The sequence below is a fragment of the Enhydra lutris genome, unplaced genomic scaffold, assembly GCF_002288905.1.
Source record: "Enhydra lutris kenyoni isolate GAN:26980312 unplaced genomic scaffold, ASM228890v2 scaffoldscaffold13, whole genome shotgun sequence".
NCBI lineage: Eukaryota > Metazoa > Chordata > Mammalia > Carnivora > Mustelidae > Enhydra > Enhydra lutris.
Genome location: NW_019154097.1, coordinates 22,781,579 through 22,794,383, shown reverse-complemented (window position 1 = coordinate 22,794,383; position 12,805 = coordinate 22,781,579). Strand labels below are relative to the sequence as shown.

The following is a 12,805-nucleotide window of genomic DNA, read 5'->3' as shown; positions in this document are numbered from 1 at the left end:
AGGAAATGTGAAATGGGCAAAAATTGAGTGGTGGTAGAGACAACATTTCTCAAGTGTGGCAGGGTCCTGGTCGACAGGTTCCTCAAATTCAGCAAGGAGCAAAAAATGGGGAAAGGGCATTTTAGAACAAAAGCACAGCATAAGAGAAGGCTTAGTATGTACCGGACCCTAGAGTGGGTACAGTGGGGGGTTCCACTCCTCTCCTTAGAGAGGAGCCAAGTGCTGAACAACAAAGGATTTTGAATGTCAGATTAAGAAGCAGAGGCTTTAACCAGAAGGAGGTGGGACTTTGAAGGAGGCGGAGAAAGAGGGTAGAATCAGTATTGATGTTTCAGAAAGCTGGGAAAGGAGGGTCTGGAAAAGGTGACATTGGAGCTCGAAGGCCAGTCCAGAGGCTATGACAATTGCCTAGAGAAGAGGGTTGAACAGCCTGTGAGACCAACCCTAATGGCACCGTGGAAATAACGAAATCCATTAAGCTTTGAATGAAGACTTTAGGGCATCTTTTTGGTCAGACAGACCAGAATCATTTCAATATCAAAAATAACAGACTTGGAGTCAGCCTCTGAGTCTGATTTTTAGTGTAAAAATTAAGGCATTGTAAGTATGGGAGTATGGAATTTAATTTGCGGGTTTAGTGACATTCTATATAGATGGTCCCAACTCTCTTAATCAAATACAGGAGTATTAAATTTAACATTCTGAAGACATTGTCAGAATTTCAGAGCTGGAAGAACCCCTTCCTCGGTATTCCCACAACCACCTGTGTGTATTATTTCATAGCATTTGAACAATAATCATGGTGATTATTTGTGTCTTCACCATTAAACTGTGAGCCCTTTGAAGTTAGCTGCTGCCATCTTGTTCATCTCATTTCTTAGCATCTAGACTGCAGTTGGTGTGGAGTGGAAAGATCAGTGAATGTTTAGTGAGATTCACTAAACTTTCAAAAGGGTGCCTGGGTGGTTCAGTGGTTTAAAGCCTCTGCCTTCAGATCAGGTCATGGTCCCAGGGTCCTGGGATGGAGCCCCACATGGGGCTCTCTGCTCAGCAGGGAGCCTGCTTCCCCCCTTTCTCTCTGGCTAATTGTGATCTCTGTCTGACAAATAAATAAATAAAATCTTAAAAAAAAAAATACATCTTCCGCGTCCTCATTTTACAGATGGAGAAACTAAGGCTTAAAGAAAGGAGTAAATCAATAATTTAAACTAGGCAAGTTCAAATAGGGAAGTAACCATCCAGTCAGAAATAAATCCTAGTTTATTTTGATTGCTTAACATTTTTGTGGCTGTTTTCTCCTCCTGACCACTTTGGTTTGCTAGCTAATTAGCAAGAAGTTGGAGGCATTTCTTTGTTATGAAAACCAATGGTCATGCAAATGTAGTCCTTACCCTTGTTTAAGTACAGCATTTGTTTCTTAAGTCCCTTCACGGACTCCAAAGCCAGAAGTCAACAATGCCTCCAGTGTAAGGTTTCATTTTCCTCTGAGAACACACACACACACACACACACACACACACACACACACATACACACACACACACACACACAGGCATATGCACTCATGGACACGCACAAAAAACACATGAGCACGTGATCCAAACAGACCAGCTGAAAAGGATGTTTTGGATGAAATCTTGGCATTTATTATTCCTGTGTGACCGGGAAGGTCCAGGGTGCCAGGATTCAGATGGACTTCGGTTCAAGTCGCTCTTCTTCCACTCTCACTTGTGAATGGGGATCGGACATCCATCTCCAAGGGTAATTTTAGGATTAAATGGAGGAATAGAATCATTTCATCACAAAGTTGCTCTCTCACCTTGGGCCAGCCCATGAGTCTTTCTGAGCCACTGTCTCTGATCTGTCCAGTGGATTAGATTAGATGATTTACAGAGTCCCTTGGAGCTGGAACATTCTATGCTTCTCCTCCCCTGGGATCTAATTGGATTCGGGATGGGATGTTGCAAGGGCTGGAGACAGAAGGAAAGAGTGATCCTGCCGTGACACAAGTGACACAATGCTGGCTTCTGCCGCCTAGCCAGGGCCCCTGCTTTGATGTAGGCCTTTTATCAGGGTGTGTTTGTGCTCTCTCCAGGGTTTGCCTGGCCATTGCACCAGTCCCCATTCTGTTCCTCTTGGTCTGGGAAAGAGCCAGTAGATGTGGAGACTCCCAGGCAGGATTTCTTCCCAAGAGCAGCTAGGATGGTGAAACTCACAGAGTCCAGAGAGATTTCCTGTTTTGTTTTCCACAAGCTCAAGCGACTATTGATTACAAAACACACACTCACACAAAAACAAAAGCACATACACAAACAAAACAGGATGTTCTCTCTCCTCTCCTTGCTAGAGTCAAAGCGGTCTCTTACCATCTGGGTCACTTTCACCCACGGCCCTGGATTTCACCAACATAGTATTATTAAGCCCTTAGTGATGCCTGCAGATGTTACAGAATCTTAAGCCATGAGCCATTTTGCACGTTAGTTTTAGTAAAGGGGAACCTGCAAGTGGAGGGAGAGGAAGGTCCATCAGTCAGCATAACCTCATGCGATCCCTTTGGTGTCTGTGCTCATGGGACCCCCACCCAGTGCTGAATAACAGACGTTTGTTTCCAACATAGGTTCTGGCTTGTGGTAGGAATAGTGCTATGACTCTGTGCCAGACTCTGGCCTACATACTTTATGCCAACACTGAAAGAGATGTACTTAAATTAAAAAAAAAAAAAAAATCTTGGGGCGCCTGGGTGGCTCAGTGGTTTGAGCCTCTGCCTTCGTCTCAGGTCATGATCTCAGGGTCCTGGGATCCAAAAAAAAAAACTTGTTCACTTGAAATTTGATTTTAACTAGGCCTCCTGTATTTATATTTACAGAATCTGGCAACCTTGCTTGGGGTCTACCCCACGGCCTCACATGGTTAAACAGAAAAGGCCCGTGTTTGTGAGTCACCGAGACCTGGGTTGGGATTCTGCTTCCAATACTTGGATTTCTGTGCCATCTGGGGAAAATTGTTTCACTGCTCTAATTCCTAGTTCTTACCTGTAAATGAAGACCATGATTTTTAATTTAATTTTTTAATGCCCTTAAAGCATCTACACTCTGTAATAGGTGCTTCATGAACCTTAACTTTTATTATAATTCTTTTTTTTTAAAAGATTTTATTTATTTATTTGCCAGAGATCACAAGTAGGCAGAGAGGCAGGCAGAGAGAGAGGAGGAAGCAGGCTCCCTGCTGAGCAGAGAGCCGGATGCGAGAAAAGTGGTGAAGGCTCACGCAATAGCATTCTCTTTTGTTTTTTTCCTCTAAAAACCTTTCCTGTTTCCTTTTGGCCCACAGTTTGGGAAAGGGATCTGGGGTGGTTAAAAAGGTGCCTGATGGCCACAGGGAGAGTAACCACAGGTTGAGGCATAGAGTGGAGCTCCTGCGGGGGAGGGGGGTGCAGCGGGGGGCGAAGTGCCATGGAGGGTCCTCCAAGGCTGCAGGGCTCCAGAGGCTTCTAGTTGTGCTTGTGGGTGAGCCTTTCAAAGAGATAGGAGCCCAGCCCTCTGGGGGAGGGGCGGGGCAGCAGAACCACAAGGTGAGTCAGGTGGTCTCCATCTTCTGGATGAGTTTCACCTTATCTGGGAAGTGGTTCACCAGGAAGTCCCAGAGCTGGGGGCCTCTTGGGCAGAACGCAGGCGTTCCACTCCAAAAGGGCCTGGTTCAGGGTCTTCTCCAGAACCACCATGGCTTCTGCGGCATCTAGAGTTTTACTCCACTCATCCTGGGAAGGCTTTTGAATGTTTTGGAGGAGGACGCAGCTGCCGGGCTGGCTTTGCACCTTCAAGAGATGCTTGGTGCCTTTGCGTTTCTCCTCAGTGAACTCACAGAAGTGGCCCACACCCTCCAGAGCCACATCGTCGAGGTGGAAAGAGAAGCCCAGAGGGAGGTAGGTGTCGGAGGCCCACAGACGCAGGTTGACCAGGTAGTTCATGGCAGCCTGCACGTTGATGCAGTAACTGACGAGTCTAGAAACTTGTATTTGACCGGCAATGAGGAGCTAAGCTCAGAATACAGTGTTGGCTGGTCCTGGAGATAGAGGGTGGCTGAGCAGATGGTTCTGAAGGTTGTGACTGGAAGAGGCTGAAGGGTGGTCAAAGGCTGGAAGGAGGGGTGTCCTTGGGTCTGTTCTGCCCACTTTTTTTTTTCCACATTTAAAAAAAATTAACATATAGGATGTATTATTTCCCCCAGGGGTACAGGTCTGATTCATCAGGCTTATACATTTCACAGCACTCACCATAGCACATACCCTCCCCAGTGTTCATAACCCAGCCACCCTCTCCCCCACCTCCACCTCCCCGGCCCACAACCCTCAGTTTGTTTCCCAAGATTTAGAGTCTCTTGTGGTTTATCTCCCTCCCTGGTCCCATCTTGTTTCATTTTTTCTCTCCCTACCCACTACGACCCCCTGTCCTGTCTCTCAAATTCCTCATATCGGAGGGATCATATGATAATTGTCTTTCTCTGATTGACTTATTTCACTTAGCATAATACCCTCTAGTTCATTCCACATCATTGCATATCTGCCCAAACATTACTGAAGCAAGAGATTTGCAAGATGGCTGGGTGCGTTGCTATAACAGCGTTCTTGATACACACCTCCCCCTACATCTGTGTTTTGGGTAGCTAAGGATGTTGATCCCAGACCCACTTGACACAAATGTGTTATACCTGAGACTTGACAATGGAAGAGGGAAAAAGTGACACCTGGCTAACCAGGTGTCCTTGGATATAGGCAGTATGAAACTCTCATTTAAAATGTACACAGCGGGGCATCTGGGTGGCTCAGTGGGTTGAAGCCTCTGCCTTCGGCTCAGGTCATGATCCCAGGGTCCTTGGATCGAGCCCTGCATCGGGCTCTCTGCTCAGCGGGAAGCCTGCTTCCTCCTCTTTCTCTCTGCCTGCTGCTCTGCCTACTTGTGATCTCTGTCAAAGAAATAAATAAAATCTTAAAAAAAAAATAAATAGTACACAGCAATAAGTATAAAAGAAAAAGAAAGGACATAAGGTTTGTTATCTGATAAAGGGGTAAGAGATCAATATTCTCTAAAGTCCCTAAGTTTAAAAAAAGGTTTGTCAAACATTCTGAATCCCAGTGCCTTGAACATCAGCATAAATGGAGTGACTAAAGCATGACGCACACCTGAACCCGAAAGTGAGCCTAATAATGTTTTTCAGTGTCCATTTATTTATTCAGTAAATATTGACTGGATATTTGTGCCAAGTCCTCTGAGAATACTTGCTGGAATAAGGCATGGCCTGTACCCTTGGTGTGAGCAGAATCTGTTGAATGAGGCAAGGGAATGGGATAGTAGGTGTGGTCTAGTGTGTTATGGTGTCCAGGAGAGGAGTGTTGTTCAAGGCTTAAGGAACTCAAGGTGTTGGATTCCTGGACCAAAGGCATGTATTATTTAAGACCAGGAGAGCGAAATGGAGTATAAGAAAGGGAGGCAGGGAATATTCCAGCAGGGAGAAGAGATTTTTTTTTTTTTTTTTAAAGACAATGAGACACATTGCAATTATATAGAATGTTAGGGTTTTTTTGTTTTGTTTTTGGTAGGGGGATGGGGTAGCTGGGCATAGGTATTACGGAGGGCATGTGTTGTGATGGGTGTTACATGCAACTAATGAATCATTGAACACTACATCAAAAACTAATAATGTACTATACAGTGGCTAACTGAACTTAATGAAAAAAGCAATTAATGGAACGTTGATCATCATTTAGAGCAAGAGTCAGCAAACGGTGGACCTAGACCAAACTTAGCCTGCTTCCTGTCTTTGTAAATAAAGTTTTGTCAGAACCCAATCATGCCCATTCATCTGAAGTATTATCTATGTTGCTTTCATGCTACAAGGGCAGAGCTAAGTAACTGTGGCAGAGACTACCTGGCCACAAAGCCAAAATTATTTGCTATCTGGCCCTTTACAGAAGCATCTGTTGTCCTAATTTAGAGCACAGTTTCCATAAGCAGGAATTTACTGTTGGTGGGAATGTTAGTGGTTGCATGAGGGTGGAGGGTGACATGCAAGGAAAAATTAGAGTGGTGACCAATGATGCTGTAGAAGCAGTCAGGAGCTCAAGTAAGGACCTTAGACTTTATTCTGGGAGCCATGGGGAACCTCTGAAGGTTTCTATGCCGGGAGGCGTGTGGTCAGCACAGCAAGAGGCAGTCACTACACTTGGTATGAAAGCATGGACTAGTATATAGAACCATTGAATACTCATATTGTACACTGGAGACTACTAGGACACTGTTAATTATACTTCAATTTAAAAAAAAAAAGAGTTTGAGGGAGTTTCTGGAGCCACACTGCTTTCCTCAGATCCCAGCACCATCACTTTACTGGTTGTGACCCTCAGGCCAGTTAACCTCCATGTGCCTTAATTGGTAGAATGGGAAATGATGATAATAATAATGATAATATCTATCGCACGGGAGTGGAGAAGATTAAGTTAATTCAGGGAGAGTACCAGGCCCCAGAGGAGGTTTTCAGTCATTGCTGCTGCTGCCATCCTGCCTCAATGATCATTCCGGCTACTGGGGAGAGAATGGTCCAGAATGGGAGAACCTGGTGGTAGAGTGTTAGGTGTTTGGGCAGGAGATGGTGTCCTGTGCCTAGGTGGATCGCTGTGAAGTTTGGGTCAGCTGCTGTCGTGGTCGCTGGGACCTTCACTCTGAATATCTTCACCATGGTCATCATCATCTCTTCTGCCCTCCTTTATTCCAGGCCTTCAAGAGTGCACTGATGAGCTCCTACTGGTGCTCGGGGAAAGGGGATGTAATCGATGACTGGTGCAGATGTGACCTCAGCGCCTTTGATGCCAGTGGGCTCCCCAACTGCAGCCCCCTCCCGCAGCCCGTGTACGTATGTATGGTCCCTCTTCCTTTGGCCACCCCTTTCCATGGACTCAGAGTTCTATCCTTCCAGCCCAGGCCATGGCTTGCTTCTGTTTCCAGAGCGTGTGACCAGATCCCTGAAGTCTCTGGAACCTACCTCTTTGAGAAAGCAGGAAGTTTTGGCGGAATAGAAATCAGCTTTTTTAAGTGATGCCCTGGGTTTATGTTTACTTCTTCACTCATCTGTTCAGAAAGGGTTTACTGGGCACTGAGTACTGGTGGAAATTGGGGCCACTGAGAAAAAGAGAGCATAGAACCTTTTCAAAGAAATGTCATTTCATTTATTCATTCCTTGAACACATAATTTTTGAACACCTGCTATGTGTCAGACACTGGGAATTCATCAGTGAACAAGATAGTCTGTGCACTTGGGGAGTTGACCGTTTAGTGAGGGGACAGCTATCAAAGCAAAAACAGGAAAAAAATGATACAGTTTTAAAAGTTGATAAAAATATGAAAGAAAAATAGAAGTGTTAGAAGAGAGAAGAATGGGAGTTGGTGTGTTTGTTGGAAGGGAGGGAGTTAGGGAAGTCTCTCTGAAAAGACCTAAATGGGAGTAGTTTTCCAGATGACAAATGGCACCAGTCGTGGTTCAGGCAAATGGAAGAGCACATGTGAAAGCCCTGACGTGGTAAATTGACCATTTGAGGCTGCTAAAGGAGGCCATCTTGACTGATGGAGCAGGTTTAAGACAGAAAATGCTGTGAGGAGCATAGGAGAGTGAGGCAGGAGCCAATATGGAGGGACCAGAGTCCTTTAACACCCCTCTGTGTGTGTGTTGGGGAGATTACACTGTAAGATAGTTCTTGAAGAGGTACTATATTGCATAGTGGAAAGAGAAAAGGAATCTGGGCTGAGTATAAGCAAAATTACTACCATCATGGTTCTGTCCCCAACTTGCTGGGTGATTTTTTGCAAATAATTTTCCTTTTCTGGGCCTTACTTTCCCATCTTTGAAATGAGGTGATTGCACTTCCCAGCCTCGAAGCATCTTTCCAGTTATAACCTTCAATCATTCTGCTCTGTCTTAGCATGTAAAAGGATTTTCTGGGACTCCTACCCTCTCTGAGGAAGTATTGATTTAAGGATATTAAAGAGATGACTGATCTATTGGATTGGAAAGAATGACAAGAGGGTTAAGGCTACTGTGTTTGAAGGCATCGTCAATTTAATTGATGATGAAGCACTGCTCAGAATACGGTTTAGACAAGTGGAAAGTTAATCAGTCTTCTGTGAGCATGTATTGTGGGCTTGGATTAATTTATTGGATCCCACATTGATCCTGAAAGGTAGCTGTTCTCAACCCTGCTTTATGGACAGGGAAGGGGAGGCTGAAAGAGGTGTAATGAATTGCCAGGGTCCATACAAAGTCTTGTTGGTGGGTCAAAACAGGACTTGAGCCTGAATCCTGTGCTTTTCATCTTGAGACATGCAGACTCTTTGGGGGAGCAGACTGTACTGCTGGAGAACCAGGACCAGAAACAAGGTGACCAGCCTTCCCTGTCACCCTTTCTAGGCTTCGTCTGTCCCCAACAGTAGAGCCATCCAGCACAGTCGTCTCCTTGGAGTGGGTGGACGTTCAACCAGCAATTGGGACCAAGGTCTCGGACTATATTCTGCAGCACAAGAAAGTGGATGAGTACACAGATACGGACCTCTACACAGGTAAGTAGGAAACCCGTGACTTCCCATTTTGTTGGGATAGTGTGGCAGAGGAGAGAAATGGATTTTCCAAATGCCTTTGGAGACTTACTCTCATCTGACATGGGAAGGCATTTGAGGTTTCATTGTTTAGTGATTGCCACCTGATGCCCAGGCCTGTGGGGTTCTTGTTTGTTTGTTTGTTTGTTTGTTTATGATTTTCAGTAGGGAATGAGAGTAAATTGTAACTGAAAAACTTTCCGATTGTCTGAGTTCAACCCTCAAAGTCCTATATCAAAGGGTTAGTTAATTCAGAAGAGGATTTAACCTTTTCTGCTTGGAAAGGCCTACATGTCACATATTTGAATACCTGAGTCTGAAATATATTCTCTCTAGGACTGAAGTCAAGAAAATGAAGGAATTGCCTTTTCTAGTGAGAGTGAGACCTATTATCTCTAGTGAGACGGTTTTGTATTCAGTGCTGAGGAAGAGGGATTTGGAAATGATTCAGGCACACTGGAAAAGACAAGAAAAGGGACTTTTAAGAGAGCTCTGCTAGGTTGTAACTCCTGAGGGCTCTCCCTGAGGAGAATGTCTGAGAGAAGTTCTGAATGTTGGACATAGCCAAGAAGCTATGTCGTCCTGGAGCTGGGCTCTGTGGGGGCTGGTGTTGCTTTAAGGCAGCCTGGGAATCTGGGTCTGTGGTTGTCAGCCTGGTGCTGGGGCCAAGGGGAGCCCGGGCCACAGGGACAACCCCTGGGCCTGTTGGAACTGGCAGGCACCTTGACGGTTTGGGAGCCTGAGTTCATGGGAGCCTGGTGCCATGGAAGCTTCTGGAGCCTTGATAGCTGGTGGTCCTAGCTGGGGGCCTAGCATCTTAAGAATCTGCTGGGAGCCACCTATATCCAAGGGAGTTGGCCCGGTGCTGGAACAGGGCAGCTACAGGGTTTCTAGGGAAGTCAGGCACACACTTCTCTCTCCTTTCACAGGGAGGTTAGGATAGTGGATCTGTCTTTCTTAACCTGCTTACCATAGGTTTTCCTACTTTTTGTGCTTCACCCAGGTGCTGTAATATAAAATCCCTTACCCAGAAACCTTTGTTCTGTGGAAGTATTTGTCTGTATGGATAGTTGTTGAAATTGATTATGGGGAATGAGGGGCGAAGGAACAAGTGCCGTTATTTTTCTAACTTCGCTCTGCAAATTTCTAACTTCGCCTGGTTTTAGAGATCAAGTAAGTGAGTCCGAAAGAGGTGTGTGACTTTCCCAAAGTCCTACAACCAGTATCTGGTAAAGCCAGGCTTTACAATCAGGTTCTACTCCCAGCACAGTGCTCGTTCTTTAGGTACCATCATACTCAATGATGAAAGACTGAATGTTTGCTGAGAGATTTTTGTTTTGTTTTAATTAGAAATGGATTTTGAATTTTCTGAGTCTATTGAAATGATCATACAATTTATGTTTCTTTGTTTAATATGATAAATTGCATTAAAAATATGACAAATTGCATTGATCGATTTCCAAATGATAAAAAAACTTACATTCCCAGAGTAAATAAATCCCATGTGGTCATGATGCATTATCTTTTTAATACATTGTTGGATGTGATGTGTTAAAATTTTGTTTAGAATTTTTGCATCTGTGTTTGTGAGAGATTCTGATCTGTAGTTTTCTTGTGATAGTTTCATCTGTTTTCATTATCAGGGTCAGTTCTGGCCACAGAAAGTAAATTGTAATAAAGCAAAATATTTCCCCCCTTTTCTGTTTTCTAAAAGAATTTGGGTAGAATTAACAATATTTCTTCCTTAATTATTTAGTAGAATTCACCAGTAAAATAATCTGGGTTTAGAGTTTTCCCTGTAAGAAGGTTTTAACTACCAGTTTAATTGTCTGATTAGATATAGAGTTATTCAGGTCGAGGCTTGTATGTTTGAAGTAATTTGCCAATTTCATATAAGTTACAGAATTTACTGGCAAGAAGTTGTAACATTCTTTAATTATTCTTTTAATGTCTTTGGAAAGTATAGTGATATCGCTGTCTCATTCTGGATTTTGGTAGTTTACCTTATCTTTCTTTTATTTTCTGACTGATCTGACTAGAAGGTTATGTAATTTATTTACCTTTTCAAACCAATCAACTTTCATTTCATCAGTTTTCACTATTGTTTTCTGTTTCACTGAGTTCTGTTGGGATCTTTGTTATTTCTTTTCTTTGGCCGACTTTGGATTTAGTTCACTCCTCTTTTTTAAGGTAGTAGGTGAAGTTGTTTATTTGACATTTTTCTTGTAATATAAGTATTCCCCTTAACTACTGCTTTAGTGGTTTACCTATGTTTGATAAGTTAAGTTTTCGTTTTCATTTTCATTCAGTTCAAAATACGTTTTAATTCCCCTTTTGTTTTATTCTTTGATTTATGGGTTCTTTACTGTAATTTATTTAACGGTACTTATTTTCCAAATATTTGGGAATTTTACAGAGATCTTTTTGTTTTTGCATTTTGGTTTGATTTCACAATGTCAAAGAACTTAATTTTTATGACTTTAATCATTTTTAATCTATTGAGATTGCTTTTATGGGCCTGAATCTGGCCTGTTCATTTTAAGAGAACGTATATTCTTCTATTTGTGAATGGGATATTAATATAAATGCCAACCAGATCAAACTGGTTATGTTTCTCAAGTCTTCTAAACGCTTTCTGATTTTCTGTTTTGTTGTATGAATACTTGAGAGAGTGGTATTGAAACCCTGGCAATAATTACGGATTTACCTGTTTCTTCATATAGGTCTATCAGTTCTTACTCCATGTATTTTGAAGCTCTGTTATTAAGGGCACAAATATTTAGAATCACTAGATCCCCTTGATGAATTGATCCCTTTATTACTGTGAAAATTTTGTCTGGATCCTTGTTATTTGCTCTAAAATCTGTCTTGTTATTGATACAACTACTCCAGCTTTCTTCAGATTAGCGTTAGATGGTTCTAACGTTTTCCATTCTTTTACTTTTACATTATTTGTGTCTTTATATTTAAAATGTATTTCTTATAGCCAACATATATGTAGATCTTTTTAATTCTTTTTTAAAATCCTGTCTGACATTATTACCTTTAACTTGAACTATATTTAGACTGTTCATATTTAATGTGTTATTTTTGTAGTCAATAGAAGTTTATCGTCTTGCTACTTGTTTTCTGTTGTCCCATCTTTCTTTATTCCCTTTTTTTCTTTTTTTTTTTTGGATTGAGTGTTTTTACGATTCCATTTTATCTCTTTTGTTGACTTATTAACTATGAATGTTTTAAATTTTATTTTAGTGGTTGGTTTAGTGTTTACATATACATATCCAACTTATTACAGTATACCTTTAAAGCTATTATACCACTTTATAGTATGGGAACCTTATAATAGTATACTTTTATTTCTCTCCTCCTAGCCTTTACTGTATTATCATACATTTTGCATTATATATATGTGTGTGTGTGTGTGTGTGTGTGTGTGTGTGTTTCATAATTCTGTTACTGTTTTTCCCTAAATAATAAATTATATTTTAAAAGATGTTTAATAAAAATATTTTATTTTTTAAGAAAATTAATTTTACTTTTTAAGAAAAGTAATTTTATGTATTTACTCAGGTAGTTACCATTTTTGCTGCTCATTATTGCTTCACATACCTATTTTCATGTGATTTCATTGTCCTGTCTGAAGGATGTCTTTTTCTATTTCTTGTATTTCAGATCTATTAGTGATTGATTCTTTCAGCTTTTGCTTTTAGAAGTTATTGCTGGGTACAGAATTCTAACTTGACAGACTTTTCTTTTAGTAATTTAAAAGTATTGCTCCTCTGTCTTGGTTGCATGGTTTGCATTGAGAACAGTCTGCTTTATTCCTATCTTTGTTCCCCTGTACATACATACCATTTTTGTCCTGTGGCTCCTTCTGAGATCTTCTGTTTAATATCAATTTTGAGCAATTGTATTCTTTTCTTGTGCTTGAGGCTCATTGAGTTTCTTGGTTGTATGGATTTGTAATTCTATCATATTTGGAAATTCGGGGCCATTATTTAAAATATATATCTATATTTTTTTCTTCCTGACCATCCTTCTTCTCCTTCAGTGATTCCAATTACATGTATTTTTGCCCATGTGAAGTGATTCTTTTTTTATTTTTTCTAATTATTTCTTCTTTCTTTGTTTCATTTTGGATAGTTTCTAGCACTATGTCTTCAGTA

The 12,805-nt window shown here is 41.7% G+C and overlaps 1 protein-coding gene across 3 annotated transcripts in view; it reads left to right on the top strand.

Moving 5' to 3' along the window:
• LOC111145742 (astrotactin 2) overlaps window positions 1-12,805 on the top strand; it is an 867,423-nt gene that overhangs the window by 714,144 nt on the left and 140,474 nt on the right. For all 3 annotated transcript variants that reach the window (XM_022500914.1, XM_022500912.1, XM_022500915.1), the window contains 2 exons: window positions 6,769-6,902; window positions 8,455-8,603. In XM_022500914.1, coding sequence (XP_022356622.1) covers window positions 6,769-6,902; window positions 8,455-8,603 — 283 coding nt within the window. The remainder of the gene's footprint in view (window positions 1-6,768; window positions 6,903-8,454; window positions 8,604-12,805) is intronic.